General features: G+C 44.3%; 1 protein-coding gene across 7 annotated transcripts in view; it reads left to right on the top strand.

The window, feature by feature from the left end:
• LOC137654711 (uncharacterized) overlaps window positions 1-16,298 on the top strand; it is a 38,235-nt gene extending 21,937 nt beyond the window's left edge. For 4 of the 7 annotated variants that reach the window (XR_011046689.1, XR_011046687.1, XR_011046686.1 and 1 more), the window contains 3 exons: window positions 10,184-10,378; window positions 11,126-11,219; window positions 15,643-16,298. Coding sequence is in view for 1 of the 7 variants with exons in the window: in XM_068388607.1 (XP_068244708.1) it covers window positions 10,216-10,378; window positions 15,643-15,673 (194 nt within the window). In the remaining 6 variants the exon portion in view is untranslated. Of the gene's footprint in view, window positions 1-10,183; window positions 10,379-11,125; window positions 11,220-11,823; window positions 11,994-15,642 lie in introns of all 7 variants that reach the window. The other 3 variants (XR_011046688.1, XR_011046690.1, XM_068388607.1) reach the window with 3 other exon arrangements.
• Window positions 16,299-26,670: the final 10,372 nt, after the last annotated feature.

Genomic DNA, 26,670 nt, shown 5'->3' on the forward strand with positions numbered 1-26,670 from the left:
CGTTCTCTGCAGAGTATTATGGATGCAACTTTTTGGAGGAGCAAGTCAGTGTTTGCATCATTTTATCTCAAAGATGTCCAGTCTCTTTACGAGAACTGCTACACCCTGGGACCATTCGTAGCAGCGAGTGCAGTAGTAGGTGAGGGCTCAGCCACTACATTCCCTTAATCCCATAACCTTTTTTAACCTTTCTCTTGAATGCTTTTATTGTTGTTTTTTGGGTTGTTACGGTAGGCTAGAAGCCTTCCGCATCCTAGTTGATTTGGCGGGGTGGTCAATTCGTTCTTGAGAAGCGCCTAGGTTAGAGGTTGTGTAGAGGTCCTTTAGTATGGGTTGCAGCCCTTTATACTTAAGCACCTTAGGGTTGTTCAGCCTCCTAAGAGGAACGCTGCGCTCAGTAAGGAAGACGAACTTATTAAAGGCAGAATAATGGTTCAAGTCGACTTCCTTACCAGGTACAGTAGGGTCCCGAATTAAGCGTGTTCGAATTACACGATTCCCCTTTTCCACGATCGCTATTTTTCAAAAATAAATTTTCTGTATCCACGAGGCTGTTCAAAGTTCGCGAGTCAAGCACTACAAAATGTATCAAATCTATAGTCTTTTTAAGTATATTGGTAGCCCTAAATACGGTGATTTATAATAAATGTTACAAAACAATTTTAACATTACATTTCATTAACATAATTTCATAATGAATAGCCTATTTAAGGATAAAATTCCACATCAACAATGAAATCAACTGTTAACTGTGCGAGTCCAGCTGACAAAATGTAAACAGAAATGTGGTTACGTTCTCGGCAATCTTTATCTTTCTCCAACCTTACGATAATTGTAATGGTAGTGTTAATGATGGTATATTAAAGCATTATTTTTGTTTAGTACAGTATATTTAAAAGCCTTATTTTTCCCTCTGGGCGTTCAAGGTTTTCACGAGTAGACTGGGTTCGTTTATCGGCAGTGAATAGCCTAAACTTCGGTAACGAGTCGTCAATATTTTGTCATATTTTAAACAGTAGGCTATACATTTGATTTGCAAACATTGGTTTTGTAGAGTAGACGGTAAAATAAAATCTAGAGAGAGAGAGAGAGAGAGAGAGAGAGAGAGAGAGAGAGAGAGAGAGAGAGAGAGAGAGAGAGAGAGAGAGAGAGAGATTTGATGGCAGAAATCTCTCTCTCTCTCTCTCTCTCTCTCTCTCTCTCTCTCTCTCTCTCTCTCTCTCTAGATTTTATTTTACCGTCTACTCTACAAAACCAATGTTTGCAAATCAAATGTATACTGTTTAAAATATGACAAAATATTGACGACTCGTTACCGAAGTTTAGGCTATTCACTGCCGATAAACGATAACAAACCCTTTAATGCAAACTAACTGTATCCTTTGATATTCCTCTATATTTATCACGAATTCCTTCTATACCTCCTCAGACACTCTTATTTCAAATATCTAAATTATTCTTATCACAACTAACACCATCTAATCATTTTCATTCCATTATATCTATTATTCCTCTGGATCTTATTCCCTTTCCTTATTCTGTTTATTCGATGGGATTCGTTTTTCCCTTTACCGTCTTTCAGAATCTATTTTTAGCCACTGGCAACCAAATCCCCCCTTCCCCCGTCTCCTACCGTCTCCCCTGCGAGTCCACCCAGCCTATCTCATCACCCCCCCCCCCTTCATCCTCCCCTGTTCTAGGTCTGTAACCTTCTGCGTCATAATCTCTCTCTCTCTCTCTCTCTCTCTCTCTCTCTCTCTCTCTCTCTCCTCTCTCTCCTCTCTCTCTCTCTCTCTCTCTCTCTCTCTCGTTATACAATACTTACAAATAGATGAAGAAACCAAAATCGGTTTTCTTGAAGTGTCAATTAAATACAAAACGAAAAAATTATACCGTGTATACATCCATTTCGATCATAGCTTAAAATACGGTAACCGATTTCGTCCGCAAACCACTATTTTTTAGGAAACACCATTCTTTTCCAGAAAATTTTTACTCTTTAAATGTCAATTGGGCTATAATAAAAACATGTACTTATGTTGTTAAATTTCGGGTGTGTTTTAAAAATCGAGTATTGCTAACTTATTTTTGTTTTACTTTTGGCTGTGATCACATCAGCTGATGTCTAGCTTCCGCGCGAATACAATAACAAAGAATTGTTTACACCATTTCTTAACTTATTCAAACCATCTATACAGTTAATATTACATAAACACCAATGTGTTATAACCTATCATATTTATTGTTTAGTACTTTAAAACCATCCCCCCCCCTCTCTCTCTCTCTCTCTCTCTCTCTCTCTCTCCTCTCTCTCTCTCTCTCTCTCTCTCTCTCTCATCGAACGTTATAGCGGTAACCTAATTGTTCGGTGACTTTTAAAATAGGCCTAGTACTTTCTTCTTTTACCTTTTTTGCATATGGATCCATAATTGAGGTGGGTACAAGTTGACTTATAACTGAAGTTAGGAAAAGTATTTTGGATATGGAAAGGACAATTATCTTTCGTAACAGTTTAGAATTATCGTAAGTTATCACTCAGTCATTAGCGGCAGTTTGCTATTGTCGATTAAACGCATAAGGAAAAAAAAAATCCAGCTTTGCTACGAATTTAGGAATTTATATGGATACGGTAAGTAAAATATTTGTAATAACACAATGTTTACTAAATGTTTGTAATATCATTAGTTATGACTTAGATCATGTGTGTTTAATGCATTCGTTTGTTTATTATGATCGAAGATGGAGCGTAAACAAATGGAAGGTTTCCGTTTCAGGCGGCATCATAAAGAAAAACATTTCATAAATTTCATTCATTTCATTTATTTGAAAGTTCTAATAAAAAATAATTAGAACATTGGTAATAACAAATTCAACATATAATCTATACTTGGTAAAATTGCTGTCAATTAAAAAACACAGATGTATAAATGCGTCTGTTTCTTCGTTGTGATCAGAGATAAACGTAAAAAAAACATTGGTTGTCGTTTTCTATTGTACTTTTTAGGGTGTTTAGGAAACGCATGATATAAAATCGCCTTTATTTTGATAATTCTGGATTTTCAATCATACAACAAGCTAGTCTATAGAGTGATGGTTTTGCTATTCACCAGTTGTATTATACAATAGATATGACAAACATTAAAATTTGTCTGTATTTTGGGTTGTGTTATAACGGGAAATATATGGTGTTTACACCTATCCTGGTTGTAATTTTAACCATTTTTCAAGTTATTAGAACTTTAAAGTATATTAAATGTTTTATTTATTTACAAAAACAATTTGATATTATAAAGAAATACAGTATAGTACAAAGAAAGTATTGGAAATGGGTAGTAAATACATTTGAATAGGCAAATTGCTGGTTGCCATGGCCACAATGGAATTATTTCTGTTAGTTGTGTGTTTCGAAATTCGCGATTTTCCAGTTACACGAGGTCATTAATCGACCAAATTCTCGCATAATTCGGGACCCTACTGTACTTATAATTTCATTGTTATTTTGAATAACTGATAATATGAAATACGGGATACTTAGCTTCTTGATATACATGTACACTGGTTTTCACCCACCTCCCTGGGTGTGAATCAGCTACATGATTATCGGGTAAGATTAATATTGAAAAATGTTATTTTCATTAGTAAAATAAATTTTTGAATATACTTACCCGATAATCATGATTTAATTGACCCACCCTTCCTCCCCATAGAGAACCAGTGGACCGAGGAAAAATTGAGGTGGTGTCAACAAGAAGTACTGCAGTACCTGGCCACAGGTGGCGCTGGTGAGTACACCCCCTTCTTGTATAGTGATCGCTGGCGTATCCCTTCCGTAGAATTCTGTCGGGCAACGGAGTTGACAGCTACATGATTATCGGGTAAGTATATTCAAAAATTTATTTTACTAATGAAAATAACATTTTTCACATCTATTGGTGAAGTACTATATTCTAGTTTTGAGCTTTCGCAATGCAGGTGTTTTATCTTCATCTTAAATCTTGAACTCGTTTTGGATAGATTTAATTATGGTGACAAAGAGAGTATGGACTTTCTTTCTCTTTTAAATGGCCGACCCTTCCCTTAGATGGAAGTGTGTTTAGGCTTTTAGTAATTATCTTATCACGTTATAAATTATTTATAGATTTTCCTCTATATATTTTATATCTCTCCGCCTTTATTAGTCCTCTTCGATTAACTTTCCATTTATTATAAACATATGAAAATAGATTTTAATGTTTTGTTTATATGCGACCTTTCCTGAGAGTAGGCGGTCCTAACTTGGAAACCGAAGTTAATCAACGTTGAGCCCTTTATATCGTAATTAGCTTTTAAAGAGATAAGGATTTAAAACTTTTCAAATGTAATATTTTATGAAAGAATTTCTTTGATAGTCTTCGTACTGTTTTCAAAGATGAACTAACGTTTAGTTTATTTATGCTACGCAGTTGTTGACGTTCAGGACGTTCAACATGCGCTCTATCGTTACGATAGAGAGAGAGTGTATCACGGTTTCACTTTGCAGTAAGAGTAAATCGATTCTGACGTTTTGTTCATTCTTTCTTAGCTTAAATGTTTTAAATTCTATTTTAAAGGAACTTTTTAATTGAAAAACCTTTCAGTTTTTTCCTTTAGTCAAATAACATGTTTTTTTGACGAAATATATTTGGGCTCTTCTCTTAGGTGCGAAATCAAGAGAGAAAGAGAGAGAGAGATAGAGACGGAGGGAGAGAGAGGAGAGAAAACGTTCCGTTCAAGCGGGTAACGTTGTTCTCGAGTTACTCTCGTCCCTAGTCTCTGTACGGGGAGGAAGGATAAAACGTTTTTAGTTTTTTATTCTCGTCCCCAGGCTATGTGTGGTGAGAGATTGAAAACGTAGTTTATAGGAACTAGTGTTTAGTCTCTTTCCCAGCCACTGATTTTTTTATCTTAAAATATGTTTTCTGTTTTTGCTGGTATTAATGAGCTTGCATTATACGACTGATTTTGTAATTACTACCTTTTAATGAAGGGTAGAATTGCGTGTTTCAGGTAGAAATCAGTAAAAGTTTCGATTTCAGTGAAATAAGTGCAAAACAGAAAATCGAAGTGATAAAGTGATATGCGCAAAGTGTTACAGTGTTGCGTCCGAGGGTTCGTCTGTTCGTGCCTGTCGTTCACCTAGTCCGGGACCTCTTGCATGCTCCCAAGCCCAGGGGAGAAGTAATGTCAAACGACTTATGGGTTCGAGAGGCCTTGATCAACGAACAGACGTTTTCCCTCTATGGTATCGGGTGTATCTTACCAAGATCTCCCCTACCATAAGACTAGAGAGACGTTGTTTCTCCTCGTCATCCGAAGGATTTTCGCATAAGAAACCTGTCACAAGGTTTCGAAGCCCTTAAGCGAAAGTCAGTCCTTTCAGGACAGGTCCAGCGTCCTGGTTACAGCCATTAGGACAGCTCTGACCCTATGCAGTCATCGGATAACTGCTCGCCGCCTAACAAAAGCGTAACACAGACTCCGAGTCTTTTTTGTTGGCAAAGTGTTGCGGTCACAGACGTTACCCTCGTCTCTTACCACAACCATTTCCGTTGATCCTTAATGGGTTGTATGGCAAGACATGCAGTATATGCTTGCCTCCCTTATGGAAGACTATTCTGCCGATTAGTCCGTTGAGTCTAGCCGTTTATCTCATCGATATCCTGGCTTTCAGCCAACCTAACGTTCCTTTGTGCTTACTGTTGACGTTGGCGTAGCTAAGTCACGTCAGTCAGGTTGTTTAGAACCACACTCGATGCGGTCTCGTGTGGTTTTTCAGCCGCATTTGGACGTTAGGCCACTTGCTGATGCTCCTGTTGACGTTCAAGACGTTCACTAACAATCGGAGTTGACTTGTTTTGACGCTGTGCGTCAACCTCCGCATTCTAGAGTTGTTTTGACTGCTCAGTCTAGGCAGTCAAAGCAGTCTCGAGTGGACGCTGTGCGTCCTCACGCACCTGTTGTGGTTGACAGTTCACAGACTGTCAAGCAGTTACATGACGTTGCGTTCTGGTCCGCTACTAATGCACCAGTGAGTGTGGACTCTGCTTGTAAAGCATTGCCACCACGGTAGGTCTCTCCCTTGCTTGAGACTCAGCTTTTATCGGACAAGGTTCCTGTAGATGAGGAAGTTGCTGTCCCCCCTCCTACTGATATTCCCTTGAGGACTCTGTCAGATGGAGAGGAGCCTAAAGCTGCTTAGCCCCCTATGGACTTTAATTAAATCATGATGATTTTTTTAAGGATCTTTATCCGGATCTTTTTGTAACTGCTGCTCCTCGTTCGCCTAAACGTCAGAGCTTACACTAGGCCTAGCTACTTCGAAGCCGTTGTTTTTAAGCTAGTGCTCTCTCGCTCTCCTAGAGAGCTTTACGTTGGCTAGGCGACTGGTTTTTCACCAGGAGGAGTTTGGGGGATACAGCCTTTGCTTTCCCTTCTTTTAAACTGGCTTATAGAGCGAGAGTCTGATATGACACGAGAGAAGTTCTCGGCTTGGGAGTTCATGCCTCTGCCCAGATAGACTTCTCAAATCTCGTAGACTCTCCCTGGCGCCTGGCCAGGAGACGCTCCAAGTTTTTTACAGGTCAACTTCACAGCTGTTTTCGAGCCTTTGAAGTTTTGCTGTACAATTATGTCATGCATAAACAAGGCTTTCAGGGATGGAAGGCGGTACCGCCTCAGTCGCTAATCCCGTCTGTGGCCGCACCTGCTCCCGTAGACCCTAAATGGGCTTTGCTGCAAGACATGCAGTCCAAGCTTGCGTTCTTGATAAAGGACTTTAATGCGGAGAAGGTTGCTACCGAACCTTCTGGCCAACAACCTTCCAACCGGTCGGTTGTGCGCCCTGTTGACGCTGAGGTAACCTACTCGCGTCTGCCAGTTGAGGTGGTTCCTCCACCGATGCGACCCAGTGTGGGTTGCCAGCCGCACGTTGTCGTTAAGCGACGCTCGGAGGTGGTTGTTGACGTTCAGGACGTTCAACAACCAGCAGAGGTGACTTGTTTTGACGCAGTGCGTCAACCTCAGCAACCCGGTAGGGTGTTGACTGCACAACCCAGACGGTCTAGACAGTCTCGGGTTGACGCTGTGCTTCCTCGCGCACCCATGGTTGTTGACAGTTCACAGACTGTGCAGCAGTTCCATGATGTTGCGTCCGGACTCAGCGAGCCAGACGTTGCCCACTCCGTTGCCGTTTCCTCATCAGTTTTCGGATGAGGAACCCTCTGATGAGGACGTTGCTGAACAACAAGACGATCAGCCCCCAGAATAGATCAAGCCCTGCTATCCATACAGAAGATGCTGAAGAAGGAACGCTGCTCAGTCAGGCTGTGGATGAGTCTGGTAGGGACGCTGTCATCCGTGGAACAATTTGTGTCACTAGGAAGACTACACCTCCGTCCTCTTCATACCATCTAGCTTTTCACTGGAAAAAGGACAAGACGCTAGAAGCGGTCTCGATCCCGGTTTCCGAAAAGATAAAGTCTTGTCTGACTTGGTGGAAGGACTATATCAACCTAAGAGAGGGTCTTCCCCTGGCTGTTCAGACTCCCAACCACGTTCTCTTCTCGGACGCATCGGACGTGGGCTGGGGCGAGACACTAGACGGTCGGGAATGCTCAGGACTGTGGAACTCGAGTCAGAGGAGCATGCATATCAACTGCAAGGAGCTGTTGGCAGTACATCTGGCCTTGAAAAGCTTCAAGTCTCTCCTTCGAGGCAAAGTGGTGGAAGTTAACTCGGACAACACCACGGCCTTGGCGTACATCTCCAAACAAGGAGGTACCCACTCACTGACGTTGTACGAGATCGCAAGGGACCTGCTCATCTGGTCAAAAGGTCAAGACATCTCCCTAGTAACGAGGTTCATCCAAGGCGACTTGAACGTCATAGCAGATTGTCTCAGTCGGAAAGGGCAAGTAATTCCAACCGAATGGACCCTCCACAAGGATGTGTGCAAGAGACTTTGGGCCACTTAGGGTAAACCATCCATAGATCTCTTTGCAACCTCGCTGACCAAGAGGCTTCCAATCTATTGCTCTCCAGTCCCGGACCCAGCAGCAATATAGATGCTTTCCTCCTAGATTGGTCACATCTGGGTCTCTACGCATTCCCACCGTTCAAGATTGTCAACAAGGTACTGCAGAAGTTCGCCTCTCACGAAGGGACAAGGTTGACGTTAGTTGCTTCCCTCTGGCCCGCGAGAGAATGGTTCACCGAGATACTGCGATGGTTAGTAGACGTTCCCAGTAGTCTTCCTCTAAGGGTAGACCTTCTACGTCAGCCACACGTAAAGAAGGTACTCCAAAGCCTCCACGCTCTTCGTCTGACTGCCTTCAGACTATCGAAAGACTCTCGAGAGCTAGAGGCTTTTCGAAGGAAGCAGCCAGTGCGATTGCTAGAGCAAGGAGAGCGTCTTCCATTAGAGTCTACCAATCGAAGTGGGAAGTCTTCCGAGACTGGTGCAAGTCAGTTTCTGTATCCTCGACCAGTACCTCTGTAGCTCAAATAGCTGTTTTTCTCTTATACCTGAGAAAAGGACGATCCCTTTCAGCTCCCACTATCAAGGGCTACAGAAGCATGTTGGCATCGGTCTTCCGGCATAGAGGCTTAGATCTTTCCAACAATAAAGATCTGCAAGACCTCCTTAAGTCTTTTGAGACCACCAAGGAGCGTCGTTTGGCTACCCCTGGATGGAATTTAGACGTGGTACTAAGATTCTTCATGTCAGACAGGTTGGAGCCGTTACAATCAGCCTCCCTGAAAGATCTCACTCTTAAGACTCTTTTCCTGGTATGCTTAGCCTCGGCTAAAAGAGTCAGTGAGATTCATGCCTTCAGCAAGAACATCGGATTTTCGTCAGAAAAAGCCACTTGTTCGCTGCAACTTGGTTTTCTAGCCAAAAATGAGCTGCCTTCTCGGCCTTGGCCTAAATCTTTCGATATCCCCAGCTTATCGGAGATCGTAGGCAATGAACTAGAAAGAGTCTTATGCCCTGTTAGAGCTCTTAAGTTCTATTTAAAGCGTACTAAACCTTTACGAGGCCAATCTGAAGCTTTATGGTGTTCAGTTAAGAAACCATCCTTGCCTATGTCAAAGAATGCTTGGTCAGACTTTATCAGATTGTAAATACGAGAAGCTCATTCACATCTGAGTGAGGAAGACCGAACTTTGCTTAAGGTGAAGACGCACGAAGTTAGAGCTGTAACAACTTCCGTGGCCTTTAAGCAAAATATATCTCTGCAAAGTATAATGGACGCAACCTATTGGAGAAGCAAGTCAGTGTTCGCGTCATTTTACTTGAAAGATGTCCAGTCTCTTTACAAGAACTGCTACACACTGGGACCATTCGTAGCAGCGAGTGCAGTAGTGGGTGAGGGCTCAACCACTACAATTCCCTAATTCCTTATCCTTTTAATCTGTCTCTTGAAGTGTTGTTTTTTTATGGGTTGTCCGGAAGGCTAAGAAGCCTTTTGCATCCTGGTTGATTTGGCGGGTGGTCAAAGTCATTTCTTGAGAGCGCCTACATTAGGAGTTTGATGAGGTCCTGTTGTATGGGTTGCAACCCTTGATACTTCAGATCCTAGGGGTCGATCAGCATCCTAAGAGGATCGCGAGGCTCCGTAAGGAAGACGTACTTAAAAGGCAGAGTAATTGTTCAAGTAGACTTCCTTACCAGGTACCTATTTATTTTGATTTTGTTATTTTGATAACTTCTAAAATGAAATAAAAAACTCTTAGCTCATAAAAGTGTAAACATATATTACTGGTCTCTACCCACCATCCTGGGTGTGAATCAGCTATATAATCACCGGCTAAGTTTAATATTGAAAAATGTTATTTTGATTATAAAATAAATTTTTGAATATACTTACCCGGTGATTATAAATTAAATGACCCTCCCTTCCTCCCCAATAGAGACGCAGTGGGACGAGGAGAAAATTGAGTCTTTGTTTACATTGAGAGCTGGGTATCTGGTCGACAGATGGCGCTGTTGGGCACACCCGCAACCTGTGTAGCGATCGCTGGCGAGTTTTTCTGTAGAGTTGTCTGTCGAGCAACAGAGTTGCAGCTATATAATCACCGGGTAAGTATATTCAAAAATTTATTTTATAATCAAAATAACATTTTTATTACCAGCAGTTTGTAATTTTATCAATCTTGTTTTTAGATATCACAGTTAAAACATCAAATTCTCGTCAGGCGAGGGTGATGTTCGACGGAGAGTTCGAAAGTCCGAAGGCCACGAAATTAACGGGGATAGTGAGGGTCCCCACTCCGCACATAGTGTAGACGACCCCGTGGAATACCTAGACATGCGCAGTTTGAATCGGCACACGGGAATGCTCGGGAAGCAGCTGGCAGAGTGAGTGCTTCTTGCGTTTGAAACTTGGAGATGTTGTAATGTTCTAATTCTTGATTGAAAGTATAAATAATGTATAAGGTTGTCAAATTAATGCTATTTAGCTTTTATAACATATTTGCTTTTCTAGTTTTAATTGAATATTCTTTTAATCTTTATACTAAACGATATCGGCGTCAATGACCTTCGATGTCAAGATGCCAGAGAACTTCGAATCAATCAATCAATCTCAGCTTTTAAAACATTTAGAGATACAAACAAAAATCTAACTGAAATTATAAATCTTTGATATTGTGTCAAAAGTTCCTAATGAAATACTGTATTACTGTAACCCTTCTACCCCCAGGCTCTTTGGAACTTTCCAACCCTTAACCCCCAGGGGTTATTCTTTTTTCAAGCACATTTTGCAGTATATTTTTTTTTAATTGCTCTATTCTATCTGATTTCTCTTTCTCTTATTTTGTTAAAGTTTTGATAGTTTATATTGGAAATATATATTTTAATATTGTTACTCTTCTTAAAATATTTTATTTTTCCTTCTTTCCTTTCCTCACTGGGCTATTTTCCCTGTTGGGGCCCCTGGGCTTATAGCATTCTGCTTTTCCAACTAGGGTTGTAGCTTAGCAAGTAATAATAATCATAATAATAATAATAATATAAATTATTATACAAGAGTGAGAATACTGTATATCGGGTCTGCAGTCAGGGTTACGATAACCACACGTTTTCAAGTCACTTTTTTCCCCGCAGATGTTTTGCAGGGAAGGGGAGGAAAACGCCGCAGGGGCCATCTAGTTCCAGACGCCCGAAGAGAGCGTGAGGTCGTTGTTTCACGAAGGCTCGGGTGAGTACTGCTATGCCAAAGTGAAGTCTGAGTGTTTAGCATTTTGGAGTTATGACTTTGAGAAACATTAAAGTTACGAACATGTTGGGGCCCTTTGGTTTATAGCATCCTGCTTTTCAAAGTGGGGTCGTAGTTTAGCTGGTAATGATGATAATGTCCAGTCGCAAAGGACATAAGGTCATATCTGCGACTTCCCTTGTAGTAGCCACCATCGGTATGCCTTACTTAAGTCTTCCTTCTAAGGGAAATCCCTTGGGAGGATTTTAGTATTTTGGAGTTATGGCTTTGAGAAATTTTAAAAGTTGATGACATGTTGGAGCCCTTGGGGTTATAGCATCCTGCTTTTCCACTTGGGGTCGTAGTTTAGCCAGTAATGATGATGATAATGCCCAATCGCAAGGACACAAGGTCGCATCTGAGACTTCCCTCGTAGTAGCTGCCAACAGTGTACCTTATACTGTGTGTAGTATGCTGAATAGCTTCTTGGCCCCATCTCCAGGTCATTTACCTTAAATATAATCAATTCAAAGCCTATTTAGCTTTTACAACTTGAAGGAAAGGTTACCAATATCAGCACCACCATAATGACTTCGTGTCTCGGCAGGATCCTTCTCGTGGTCGACGTTGAGCGTGTTCTTCGTCTGCTACTACTTTCTGGCCTGCTGGACCTACAGACACGGCATACCCGCCGGCCTCTTCATCCCGACGCTGCTCTGCGGTGCAGCCTGGGGCCGGATCGTCGGCAAGACCATGGCCACCCTCTTTCCCGACCAGGTACGAGAACTTGAGCAGTCGCTGTTGTTGATAATCACTTGTGAAAACATTCGTCTTTTTGTTCTATCTTGTTTTTCTTTGCTTTTTCTCTTTTATAATTTGTTCTCCACATCTCAATTTAATGTTTCTGCTTTTTGTTGTTTACTTTTGCTTTTTTACTTTTATAATTTGTTCTCTACATCTCAATTTAATGCACCGGTGGGCGCGTAGGCGCCTTATCAGGAACTGGCTGCAAGTGCGCAGAAGAGCGCGGCGGCGCTATAGCAGGGCGTGCCTGCGCAGTTGGGCGCTTACGCGCTACATCAGGAACTGCAGAAGGTTGGCGGCGATCAGCAGGAACAGTGGCGCGAATGCCCAAGGGTGAGCGCCGAGGCGCTTCATCAGGAACAGCTGGAACAACAGCAACAGGTAGCGCAGGCGGAGCCTTACGCTTAGGGGCGAGCTGCGCAGATGCGCGCTCAAGTCCCTGAGACCCTGAAGGGTCAGGAGGTTGCGCAGTGGCAATCTCCGGCACATAAAGCGCGTCTGCAGCAGTAGATGTAGACAGCTGAGGTGACAGCTCGCATTGTCCCGAAGGACGACCATCCTCCGACGGGGATCGGGAACGGTCCCTGGAGAGGTCAAGGGTGGTAGCAGGTAAATCAGGAGAACGGCGAGTCGTCTCCTCCACAGAAGACTGTGGTGACCACGAGCCGAAGAGACCCCTTCTAACCCCTTTGAAGGGGGAAGAAAGGCCTCTACGGCGAAGGGGAGGACAAGCCTTCCGCCTTATACGCCCACGAGGGGCCGTGGGATCAGCAGGCTGACCATCAACAGGCCTCCGAAGAGGCGTCTCTACCAGAGAACTCCCCCGAGAGGGAGTCTCAGCGGAAGGAGAGACCGAAGGACTAAGCTCCTCCCTTGAAGTATTTTCAGAGGGAGAGACAGAGCCTTCTGCTACCGCAGCCACAGAAACAGGAGTTTGGTCAGACCCACGGGATGTTTCCGACACAACAACGTCAACCACAGACAGAGGATCTACAGTATGTCCGCTGAGGTTAACGATTGTTCGGCAGCCACACCCCGTTTGATCATACCAAACAAGACTTCCTTGAAGGGCGAACCCTGTAGCCCCAAGGAAGCCCAAAGCTGAAAAAGGTCATTGTTAGAAACAAATACCTCCTCCGAGGGGGGAGGGGCAGCCGCCTCGCTATGGTAGGCAACGACCTCTCCCTCGCCACGGGATCGGTTAATGACATCAACATTACGGTCTACGCTACCTCTCGCCGGCCTCTCAGAAGAAGCCGCCCGAGCGGGAGCTTCGGAGGAGGAATGGGCGGCGGAAGAGGAAGACTTAGGATTTTCTCCTTTCCGAGAAACCTCAGAAGGAGAACAATCCCTCTTAGCCTTCTTCTTACGTCGCCGGGCAAACCTCTCCCACTGGGAGGTAGACCACTCCCTACACTTAATACACAAATTCGAACTATCACACCGTTGGCCCCTACACTGGGGGCATAAGGAGTGCGGGTCTGTCTCCACGGCCGACATAAAGGTCCCGCAAGGGCGGCCGGGAAGTCCAGGGCAGGTACGCATTGTCAGTAGAGGCCAACTTCACACACACTATTAAAGAGAGAAAGCAAAAACAGATTAATATGGCGGTCAAAGCGAGGGAGAGCACAGACAGGTCTGTTCTCCTCCCGAGCCAGAAGTAAAGTGAGTTAATCACCGGTGTGTGTGAGGGGGGAGGGGTAGCTAGCTACCCCTCCCTACCCCTCGCTAACTAGCGGTGGTCCCTCGTTAAAACTTTATGGCTCGTCATCGGCTGTCGCCAAAGTAATTACCCCATGTAAATAGCGTTGGTTTGTATTCAGTTACGGAACAAAAATTGATTAGCAAACCTAGTCCCCTCTTTGGAGAGGAAGCATCTCCTCTAAGATAGCAGTTATGACGTAAGTCCAGGAAGAGATGTAAGAATGTCAGTAATTTTTCCACTTTTGTTTCCCTTCTCTTAGGGTGCAGCGGCGGTTCTTTTATTTACTGGATTGGACATTTGATGCATGTAAGCATCCTAACCAATGAACTTTTCTGTACATTTTAAGTATTTCTCCTGTCCTCCTTTCGAAGATGATGATGGCTGGAGATGTATACAAACCCATTGCTTTTAATCACCGTACATTTCAAACTTTATCTTTTTATGGATATAGGTTCTTCCATGACCGTCTGGCACTATTTGGTGAAAACCTAGGTCACCGTTTTCCCAGGTTTCGAAGTTGGCAGGAGTCATTACTTCCGCTCCTTTTGTATGTCAAAGTCTTTTGCCGTTCCGGGATTTAAACCAGCTAGTTTTGTTATGGGATATTCTTCCCTTGCAAGGATAAGTCCTCTATTAAAGGATGAGGTTTTTGTATATGTGTAGGAACAAATCACAAACCTGAGTCTTTAAGTAACACGTCATGCCTAAACTGTCCTGCAAGTTAAAGGTTTAAAGAACGCTCATGAATGGAAAAGGCAAGGGACAGGGACAGTGACATTGCCCTATCAAGTAGGACAATGCCCCAGAGACTAACCATATATACATATGATCAGTGCCCAAGCCCCCTCTCCACCCAAGTTAGGATCAAGGAGGGCCAGGCAATGGCTGCTGATGACTCAGGAGGTAGATCTATAGGCTCCCCCAAACACCTTTATCCTTGCTCAAAAGGATGGTGAGGTTGCAGTGACCAAAGAAACTAACAAGCTTGTGTGAGACTTGAACCCCAGTCTGGCGATTGCTAGTCTGGGCTGTTACCACATCGGCCACCACAACCCTAGGGTTAAGCTCGAAGTGGGTTCTCAGTGGACTGTCTGTAGGGGACCAGTTTACTTATCGGTCTTTTTCTTCTTCTTTCTCTTTAAGCTTGTCCCTATTTGGGGTCGTAGTAATGTTCTTCAACACATTCTTCCATTTTCTTCGATCCAGTGCATCTTCCTCGCTCAATCACATCTCCCTCATATCTCACTTCACACAGTCAATCCATCGTAATTTTGGTCTTCGTATCCCTTTCCTACCTGGTACAGTAGTCCCATATCCATCATCTTCCCTATGGGATGGCCTTCTTATCTCTCTATATGACCATACCATCTCGGTCTGCTTTCCCTCACCTTGGTTGAACCTGGTGCTATTTTGAGAGTGCCTCTATGTTCATTCTTAACTCTATCCTTTCTAGCAAGTCCGCATTGCTACCTCAACTTCATCATCTCAGTTACATCAATCTTGTTCTCATCTCTCCTCCTAGTTGTCCATGTTTTGGACGAGTACAGCATTGCAGGTCTCACAGCCTGGCGCTGGATCTTGCTCTTTAGTTTTATTGACATCTTTCGATCAAACAGCACCCTACTGTATTTCCTCCAGTTACTTATCAGTAACCTTGCAGTAATGACCACCACTTTGAGTTCAGCTTCACTACTCCCATTCAAGGACTTAGGTTTGTATAGTTAAGAAAAATACAAATTACTAGAAATTGTTTTGATATTCTGATCATTGTAGTAAATACTTAAATGTAAAATACTTTTGACATAAAGAACAGATAGTTATTATTGTGTCATACATTGAATTTTCTTTTAGAGTACTGCCATTCAAAAAGAAAGTATCGTTTCTTTCCAAATCATTCATTTTACTTTTTTTTTTCAGATTTCTTCATTCACTATCAAGATCAACATAAATTCACCAGAATCGGAAAACTTGTTCCTCATCGTGACAGTTCTGTGAAATTTACAGTTTCTTGTTCGTGAGGTAGCTCCCACCAGAATGAGGCCTGGCTTTAGTCCACCTTCTCTTGGAATCATCTTGATATATCATGTGGTCTTTGAAAGCCATTTTTTGAACTAGATATCTCTGGAGATCTGTGACGTCTTTGAAATTAAATCGAGCAGTGAATAGAGATTGATAAGATTAACCACGTCGATCAGCGGAGATACGAAAATGTCTTTAAAATTGTGGTTGATAAGATGAAAGAGAAAAGATCAAAAGAATTAAATTACTCTGATCATCGTTAGAAAGCCCTCCATTTATGCACTGTTATCAATGCTGGTTCTTCAACACTTCTTCCAAGTTATCATAGAGTCATAGATGATTACAAAGAGAACTGAACAGATATTACAGGGAAATTTCTACGGAGATAAATCCTGAAATTTATAATTGGAGCTTTAGTTATATCTAGCAACTACTGTATTACGTTAGCAATTTATTTCTATTATGACTTATTTAGAAGATATTTTTCAAGTCTCTTTATTGAAGGAAGGAAAATTGTCTCCTTAATGATTTGCATCAACAAGTAACAAACACAGGATTGTATGTGGAATGGCTGGCCACCGTCTATAACGAACAAAGCAGTTGGGCCTCCGAAACTGTAACCATGAAAGAACACCTCTCAAGACGTTTAATCAGTGATGGCGAATTTAGTGACAAAATTCTGTTCCTCGACTTTATCAAGTTGAAGTCTTTCAGTCTTAACCTAGAAAGTTTGGAAGAGTTGTCAAAAATCCATCCTGCAAGAGAACATTATTATTATTTTTGTTACCATTACTGTTACTAGCTAAGCTACAACCCTAGTTGGAAAAGCAGAATGCTATAAGCACCAGGGATCCAACAGGGCAAAATAGCCCAGAGAGAAAAGGAAATAATTAAACTACAAGAAGTGTAATGAACTATTAAAATAAGATACTGTCTTTTAAGAACAGGAACTACATTGAAATAGATCTTTTCATACATAAACTATAAAAAGAGATTTATGTCAGCCCATTCAACATAGCTTTCGCTGCAATTTTGAACTTATGAAGTTCCACCGATTCAACTACAGGTACAGCATTAGGAAGATCATTCCACAACTTTGTCACAGCAGGAATAAAACTTCTACACAGTATTAAGCCTTATGGTGGAGAAGGCCTGACTATTAGAATTAACTGCATACCTGATATTTCGAACAGGAGGGTACGCTCCTGGAAGATCTGAATTCAAAGGATGGCCAGAATTATCAAAAGTCTTATGCAACATGCACAACGAACTAACTGAACGACAGTGCCAGAGATTAATATCTATAATAGGATTAAGAAATTTAATAGACCATAAGTTCCTGTCCAACAAATTAAGATGAGATTCAGCAGCTGAAGACCAGACAGAAAAATACTCGAAACAAGGCAGAATGGAAGAATTAAAACTCTTCTTCAGAATAGATTGATCACCAGAGGCTTCTAAGACTTTCTCAGTAAGCCAATTTTTTGTGCAATTGAGGAAGCGGCAGGCTGAATGTGTTTTTGAAAAGTAAATTTGGTATCAAGAATCACACCTAAAATTTTAAAAGAACCATACAGAGTTAAAGAAACATTGTCAATGCTGAGATCCGGATGTTGAGGAGCCACTGTCCTCGACCTACTTACAATCATACTTTGAGTTTTGTTAGGGTTCAATTTCATCTGACCTACCATATTGTGTGTATATCTGTTAAAGTTTCAAGAAGATAGAAAATCTTTTATGGAGGTGGATATGACCGAGAAATATCTGATAAACAAAAAATGGGTTAGTCATCTGGAAATTTTGAGTGAATTATATATACAGAACTTTAGTGTGAAAAGGTATGAAGAAATGTACAGTGTGACTAAAGACCCATGTTGCTGAGCCCAATAAAGTAATCATTGCAGAGAGCAAACAAGACAAGCATGCTAAATGTGTATGCAGAAACAAAATTGGAGTCTAGGACAAAAAAGTCGGCAAGTTTAAATGACACTTCAAGATCTGCCAAAGCATTCCATGTAGACGTGACGCCAGAGACATGGGAAGCAATACAATTTATTAAACGACGGACTTACAAAGGTGAGCGTTGTAAACTACAATTTGATTTCCTATAAAAGATTCTTCAATTGCTTCATGTTAATTTTTCCAAAATTATTATTAATGATATAGTTCAGTTCCTTATGAAATAAACTTAAGATCCATTTGTTCTTACGTGAAATACAAACCCTCTTTCTTTAGCATAACATACCTTATTAAGGAGAGCTGGAATGGTTGTAGTTTTGAAGCAAGAGAGCTCTTGTTTGTATACCGGGGAGTTCAACTATTTCTCCTAGAATCGCTTGTATGGTGGCCTTATTGTTTTGACAGAGTACTTTCCTTTTAAAAACTGTTGGCAAATTGTTGTATCAATGGTCTGACCAACTGATCCATTTGTGTAAATTAATACGTAGTTGGAGCTTTTGTTCAGCTGATAGCCTCTTGTACAGTTCTTTATAGCTGCAGTCTTCAGAACGAAGGTTCCTCATTATTCTTCCAGCTGTAGTTTGACAGGAATACAGTATGCTTTTTATGAATAGTACTTACCTGGCAATTTTATATATATATAGCTGATATCTCTAAATCGGCAGAATTTTTCAAAACGAGGCAACCGCCTTGTGGTGGTTGGGAGGTAGGTGGTCACACCCGTCACCAGGTGGTACAAGGAATCATTCCAGTGTCCAAGACTTCAGTTCATCTCTGCCGGCTGGATCGGAAACATCGTCGGTCCACCATTGAGAGTTTTTCGAATCATTTTCCCTTCGCTTTTTTGGATTTCGTTTGGTGAAGTACACTGATTTAGGGATTTGGCAATCGTGTTTTGTTATTATTATTTACTTTGTTTATCATGAGTGAAAACTTAATTTTCGTGTTTCTGCGAGTGATGTATGCAAGGTGAGGTTACCGAAAGTGTCGGTTGATCCTCACAGTTTGTATGCAGAGATTTTGTTTGTGCACTTTATTTTAGGTGCAAAGTTTTTAATCCTGATGACGGAAATACGTTCCGCCAACTCTATGACGTCACAGTCGTGTGACGTAATCTTCATTGTATGACTTGCAAATTCTCTTTATTTGTTTTTTCATGTAAAGAATGGGAGGAATTCCACTTATATAAGTTTTTTAACTTTTAATGTAAAATTTTAAAGAAATATTTGTTCATTTAGTATTCGTTCTTTAAATCATCGATCTAATTTCATAAATTAAATAGAACTAGCGTATGGTCAATTTACGCTGTTAGTTCTCGTTACTATCGATGCAGTCCCAACATGCCTTGGTAGCGTTCTTTTCGATATGGGAATTAAAGTGTTGGCTATAATACTCCAACAACAATGATATGGCAAGGAATTTTCTGCATGCCTTTTTCTCTAACCGAACTAACAACAGTAGGAGCCAGACTTAGCTTCTTCTGGCGAGCCTGAGAGAGGAGAGGAGCAGACCTTTGGTCCGTGTTTTTACTAAGGATGGATGCGAAATCTTTTTCCTAGTGAATCCTCCTTTGTTATTTACTCCGATAAGACTTTTCTGCCTAACCGACTTTGCAACTTCAATGTCTCTCTTTTGGGAGAGGGAGTCTTTTGTCCGGTCCTGGACGTACATGCTCTTTACGCCTTCGTTCAGAAGTCAAAGTTCTCCATGGAGACATCAAAATCTTTGGAGAAGAGGGGAGCAGACCTTTGGTCAGTACTTCTTCTGAAGGAGGATTATTTTTTCCTTTTATAGGGAAACCTCCTTTAGTTTTTAGCTACAACGATTCTCTCTCCCAGTTCTAGAGAGGAGTCTAAGTGACAGGCTATGCAATCAAACTTTATCTGAGGTTTGTTTACAAGAAAGAACGGGTGTAGAATGGGTCAGTTTCGGGCCGTGTGTTTTGGTCTCAGCTCCGCCCCTCTAATGTTCACGTAACTTTTGCTTAATGTAGCAGAATACTGCACTCAAGAGAAATCAGAGCGTCCCTGTATCTGGTTTTTTAGATAACGTTGAGCCTATCAAATAATTAGGTCTTCCAGTCAACAAGAAGAGTCTCTTCTGACACCAGGACGCTCAGTACCACGTTTTTTAGAACGTTCAGCGTCTCGCTCTGATAACCTTTCGGCTCCACGTCTTACAGGCTCCATGTCTTACAGGACTTTCGGCACCACGTCTTACAGGACTATCGGCGCCACGTCTTACAGGACGATCGGCGCCTCGTCTTTCAGGACGCTCGACGTCGAAGTTCTAGCATGAGGCATGACTTTGAACATGAGAATCTAGGACTTCGTGATGACACTAGTCGAATCGTATGCGAGATCAAGGACGCCTTCGTTCTGATCTCTTGGATCTAGAAAGGAGGTTTGTTTGAGGGCAAGAAACATCGGGGCAAACATGCTCAGCAGGAAGAGACTTGTTTTTCCCTCAAAATGGTCTCTCAACCCGCAAGTCTGTCAGTCTCTGGATGTTGTGGGGCAGGCCTGTAACAGACCTTTTTGCCTCCAACTGGAAGAAGAGGATCCCCTACTGCTGCTCCCTAGTCCCGGATGGGGAGGCTGTAGCAGTGGACTTCTTCTTGATGGATTGGACGGGGGTGGACATGTTTGCGTTGCCCCTGTTCGAGATCATCAATCTGGTCTTCAGGAAATTCGATCTCCTCGATTCGGGGCGAATGATCCAAGCGGCTCCATGCTGGCCTGCAAGGGAATGGTTTTCATAAGTGATGGGCCTGTTGATGGACTTCCCAAGAAGACTTCGGCAAGTCCAGATCATCTTCAACAGCCCCACTTCGAGAGGTATCATAAAACCCCTCTTGCTCTCAAACTGACTTCCTTCAGACTGACTAGAAGCTTTTCAGATCTCGAGGCTTTTCAGCACAAGCGACGAAAGAGTCTACCAATCTAAGTGGGAGACCTTTGGAGCTTGGTGCAGGCAGCACAAGTTTTCCTCAACCACTACCTCTCCGAGCCAGATTGCAGACCTCTTCTTGTACCTCAGACAGGATGCTAAAGCTGGCTGTATCTACCATCAATGGATACAGCAGTATGCTCTCGGCCGTCTTTAGGCATAGAGGCCTAGAGTTGTCCCAATATAAAGATTTGCAGGACCTCATTGGGTCTTTTCAGACGACGTAATAGGTACTCTTAAACCTGGATGTGGTGTTTAAATTTCTGTGCTCCAAGAAATTTGAACCTATCTCGCTAGCCTCTCTTCGAGTTGTAACGAAGAAAACCCTCTTCCTTATGACTCTAGCGAATGCCAAAAGTTCAGCGGAGTCCAGGCGATTGAGAAGAGGGTGAGCTTCAATTAGGATAGGGCAGTTTGTGCCTTAAGGTTCATCTTTCTCGTAAAGAGCGAGAACCCTTCGTAACCCTGTCGTACGACGTTTGATGTCATTAACCTCACGAACCTAGTGGGTCAAGAGAAGGAAAGACTCCTCTGCCCAGTTAGGTCCCTCGGCTCACGCTATGAACGTGAGCTGTGCATCTAACTTGTTATGGTGTTCAGTGGAAGATCCACCAAAAACCCCCGTCTAAGAATGCTTTGTCCTTTTTCCTGAGGGAAAAAATTAGGGAAGCCCACCTCTTATGTGAGGAGGAACACTTCGCCCTGTTGAAATTACGGGCTCACGAAGTGAGGGCCATTGCTACCTCTCTGGCATATCAGGAATATATATTAGTTAGGCTATTCATGGATGCGATTTTCTGAAGGAGCAACTGCTGCTTCGCTTCTCATTAACTTAGAAAGGTGAGAGTAGACTTTGGCAAGTGTTATACCTTGGGCCCATACATAGCTGCGGTTTCTGTATTAGGCAAAGGAGTTAATAACCCCACTCTACCTTAGTTTATATGCATGTATGAGGGTTTGTGTTTTTATGATAGTCTGAGGACTTCGTCTTGTGGTACGGTTCCCTCAGTCTAGATAGATAGTTTATGTCTATGTTGCAGGGTTAGGTGGTTAGTTTTAGTAAGGTTGCAGTTTTTATTATATGGGGCGAAGGTAGTTTCTGAAGTCTAGTCAAGTTGTTGGTCTTATCCCTTTGACAGACTCGATTGAGTTTTTTGCAGCATTGCAGGCTTACTCCTGGATAAACACTACTAAGGGAAAGCCACTCTAAAGGCTGTACCTTTGAATCAGCTACCTTAGCAGGCAAGGAATCAAGGTGTTTTTATCTCCTACAACTCTTTTGTTGTTTCCCCAACAATGTTTACTGTCTGTTTCCCTCCTCCAAATGTGTGAATCAGCTATATATATATAACTGCCAGGTAAGTACTATTCATAAAAATGGAGTTTTTATGATAAAACAAAGTTTTATGAATACTTACCTGGCAGTTATATATATATTCGAAGGCCCACCCACCTCCCCTCAGGAGACAGGTCAGGCATAGATGAACTGAAGTCTTGGACACTGGAATGATTCCTTGTACCACCCGGTGACGGGTGTGACCACCTACCTCCCAACCACCACAAGGCGGTTGCCTCATTTTGAAAAATTCTGCCGATTTAGGGATATCAGCTATATATATATAACTGCCAGGTAAGTATTCATAAAACTTTGTTTTATCATAAAAACTCCTTTTCTGCTCTCTTTTCACCTTGTACCTTGATTGTATTCATACATGATACGTGCTTAAATCATATTCTTTGTTCTTCCAAGATTGTGCTTATTTGAATAATGAACAAATAATATTTGAGGCTCAGTTTTTGTAATACCACTGTAGTGCAATGGTGAAAGTTAAATCAGTTTGTTCCGTAACCGAAATACAAACCACGCTATTTACATATGGGGGGTTTACTTTCGGCGTAGCTGAAATGACGAGCCATTAGATTTTAACGAGGGTTAAACTACCCCCGCGCTAGTTAGCATGGGGGTAGGGGAGGGGTAGCTAGCTACCCCTCCGCCCTCACACACCGGTGAGCTGCTTCACTTCACTTTTGGCTCGGATGATATACAGACGTGTCTGTCTCGTCTTCGCATATTTGACAGCCTTAATCTGTTTTTCTTTTTCTTTCAGTTGTGTGTTTGAAGTTGGCCTCTACCTTTTCTTCCCATTATGCGGAAATGCCCTGGACTTCCCGACCGCCCCTGTGGAACATTCATGTCGGCGGTCGATACAGACCCTCACACCCTTTGCCCGCAGTGTCAACGGTATGAAAGTGATAATGTTTGTATGGATTGTAGGGAGTGGCCTACCTCCCAGTGGGAGAGGTTTGCCCGGCAGCGTAAGAAGAGTTCTAAGCGAGACCGTTCTCCCTCAAGGACTGCCTTGGGGAAGGAAGGCTCCAAGGACTCTTCTTCCATTGCCCGAACCTCCTCCGAAGCTCCCACTCGTTCGGTCTCTCACAAGAGGCCGCCGAGTGGTAGCGTACGTCCTTCTTTTGTTTCCCAATCGCGGGGTTCGGGAGAGGGTGTTGCCTCCCATAGCGAGACAGCTCCCCCTTCTCCTCCGGGGGAGGACATTATTGATTTTGTTGATTATGACCAGACTGTATCTAACAATGATTTGTTCCGTAACCGAAATACAAACCACGCTATTTACATTGGGTTTACTTTTCGGCGTAGCTGAAATGACGAGCCAATAGTTTTAACAAGGGTTAACTACCCCTGCGCTAGTTAGCGGGGGTAGGGGAAGGGGTAGCTTGCTACCCCCCCCCCCCACACACACACACACACACTGGTGATTTGCTTCACTTCACTTTTGGCTCCAGCGATGAACAGACGTGTCTGTCCATCGTCCTCGTTGACAGCCTTAATCTTTTTTTGCTTTTTCTTCCAATTTGTGTGTGTGCGTTTGAAGTTGGCCTCACCCTTAGTTGTTCACCATGTGCAAGTGCCCGAGTATTGCCGGTGGCCTTTGCGGTACATTCATGTCTGCGGTGGACATAGATCCTCACACCCTTTGCCCGCATTGTCGAGGCCGACGGTGTGACAGAGAGAATACTTGTAGTGAGTGCAGGGAGTGGTCTGCCTCCCAGTGGGAGAGGTTTGGCCGCCGGCGTAAGAAGAAGTCCAAGAGAGATCGTTCTCCTTCTGGGGTTGCCTTGAAGGAGGAAGACTCTCGGGACTCTTCTTTCGCCGCCCAAACCTCCTCCGAAACTCCCCCTCGTTCGGCTCCTAAGGAGAGACTGCCGAGTGGGAGCGCAGGCCCTAGTTCTGTTTCCCGACCTTGGGTTGAGGGAGAGGGCGTCGCCTCCCATAGCGGGGCGGCTCCCCCTCCTCCTCCGGGGGAGGTTGTTGCTAATGACTCCTTGTTTCATGATGATCTTTTTCAGATTTGGGCTTCCTTGGGGCTTAAGGGCCTCCCCTCCAGGGAAGCCCTGATTAACCTTGTCCAGTTGGGGGCCGCTGTTAAGCAGTCGCCGGTGATAGCGGAGGTAGATCCTCTGTCTGTCGTCGACGTCGTGGTGGCAGAGGCTTCCGACAGGTCGGGTCAATCCTCTGCGGTTCCTGTTGTGGATGATGGTGCTGAAGGCTCTCCTCCCCCTTCCGTACATCCTTCGAAGGGGGAAGGGAGTCCCGCGGGCTCTTCTGCTGCCAAGCCTCCCTCTCGGGGGAGTGCCTTGACTGAGACTCCCCTTCGGAGGACTGATGGTCCTGACGATCTTCCTCGTGGCCGCCTTCGCCGTAAGGCTCACCGTCCGCTGCGCAGCAAGGGCCTCCCGTCTCCCTATAAGGGTACTAAGAGGCACCTTTTTGAATCTTCACCTCCTTCCTCCGAGGGGGACTCTCCGCGCCGTAAGCAGCCTGCAGCTCCAGCTTCCTTAGATCTCTCTGGGAATCGGTCTCCTACGCCTTCCAAACCTTCAGCTTCTGTTGCAGACGTCCAGCAGCCTGACCTCGCCAGCCGACGGGCAATGGTCCCTTCGGGGCAAAGGGTTGCTTCCCACGGTGTGGGTTCTTCCCTTGCGCGTCAGGGTTCCCCTGCGCGCCCTCCTGCAGTTTTAGCGCACAGGCGCTCCCCTGCTCGTCAGCGTTCTCCTGATCGCCAGCGCTCTCCCGTTCGCCAGCGCTCTTCTGATGATCCTCGCCCCTCTTCTCGCCAGCGCTCTTCTGAGGACATCGTTCATCCTGTTGTTCCTGCTGAGCACCCAGTGCGCCATCTTTCCCCTGAGTGCCCTAGATCTCCTGCCCGTCAAAGCACACCTGCGCTCCCAGTTCCTGACTCGCACCCTGTGCGCCCACGCTCGCCTGCGCTACCTAGAACTTCGGTTCAGGTTGTGACCAAGGACTCTTCTCCTCGCCCTCGCGATCCTGCTCGTCAGCCTGTTCCAGCGCAGCAACGCTCGCGGTCTCCTGCTCGTACTTCCAAAGTGCCTGTACGCCCACGCGCCTCCTGTTCCTGGGCCCGTTCGTGAGTGTTCGCCTTTGCGCACCGCGCCGGCAGCGCCCTAACAGGATTCCACGCCTCGCCCTCCTGCGCAGGCAAGGACATTGATCCTTTGCCTCGCCAGCGTTCCCATGCGCGTCGACCGCGTTTTCTCCTTTGCGCACTTCTAAAGTGCATGCTCGCCCGCGCGCCCACGAGTTGACTCCTGAGCCCGCCCACGAGCCTTCGCCTTCGAGCACATCAGCGCCCCCTGGCCCTGCGCCCCAGTTGGCATCTTCTCTCCGCGCCATCGCGCGCCATCCTACGCATCAGCGATATCCTACGCACCAGCGTTCTCCTACGCGCCCGCGCGATCCTTCGCCTGTGCGTGATCCTTCGCCTGTGCGCGATCCTTCGCCTGTGCGCGAACGCTCGCCAATGCCCCCACGCGCCCACGCTTCTGATCGCCACAGGTCACCAACTCGCCCACGCGCTAACTCGCCTGTGCGCAGTCGGTCGCCTACTTGCCTCACGTGTCAACGTTTGCCAATGCGCCATCACTCACCAACGCGCCATCGCTCGCCAACGAGCTTACACTCGCCTTTGCTCCACCGATCGCCTACGCGCCATCGCTCTCCTGATCGCCAGCAATCACCCGGGCACTCGCGCACACCCTCACCTGTGCATTCACGCACACCTTCGCCTGCGCGCTCACACGCCCCCTCGCCAGCACATCCACTCGCCCACGCACCATCTCGCCCACGCCCTCATCTCCGCGCGCCAACGGTCGCCCGCGCTCGACCCAGCGCCCACTCGCGATCCAGCGATTTTGCCATCGCGCGAGCGCCAGTGCAACCCCCAACACGATTCCCGCCGGGTTTCGCAGCGCAACCAACCTTTGCAGGTTGCCGGGGCCGCTTGCTTCCAGATCGTCCTCGCGATCGCCATCTCGTAAGCGCCTAGCACGCGTCCAGGAGCAAGAAGATTCATCGGAGAGGTCCAGGCAACATTCTTCTTCCCTTTCTTCACCCTCTTAATGAGAGAATGCCTTGATGAAGTCACTGAGCTTCAGCACGGCATTCTATTCCCGTGCTGAAACTTGGTGACGGGCAAGAGGGCTCTCGAACTTGGGGAAATTGCTCCCCCAGTTCGAATCTAAATTTCTCTCTTAATTATCTTTTTCTTCCTCTTTATATTGCTTCAACCTTCTCCTAATATTATAAACTTTCCTTCATGTTGCTGTCCCAACCCTATGAGTAAAATTTCCCATATGTATATATGTATATATTTACATATATATGTATGTTTATTATTATTTTTTTTTTTCTCTTTTTATGGCATGGATGTTTCTACATCTGTTATTGCCACTTGGGCGGATGTTTCTACATCCGGTATTGCTGCCTGCTTTGATGAATGGGAAAGGTGTCACGGTTGGGAGGTGTTTGTGCTCAAAGCTATATGTGAGAGTATTGGATGATCTCAGCCATCCCGAAGATAGTTTGGACCTTTTTGGCGGAACTATTCTCAAGTGTTGGGTCTTCGGAATCCAGGGGGATCCAATGCTTGGGATAGGACTCTCGGCTTTTGGCCGGAAGCCCGTCATTACAGATATGGGGAG

Source organism: Palaemon carinicauda, chromosome 15, assembly GCF_036898095.1.
Source record: "Palaemon carinicauda isolate YSFRI2023 chromosome 15, ASM3689809v2, whole genome shotgun sequence".
Classification (NCBI taxonomy): Eukaryota; Metazoa; Arthropoda; class Malacostraca; order Decapoda; family Palaemonidae; genus Palaemon; species Palaemon carinicauda.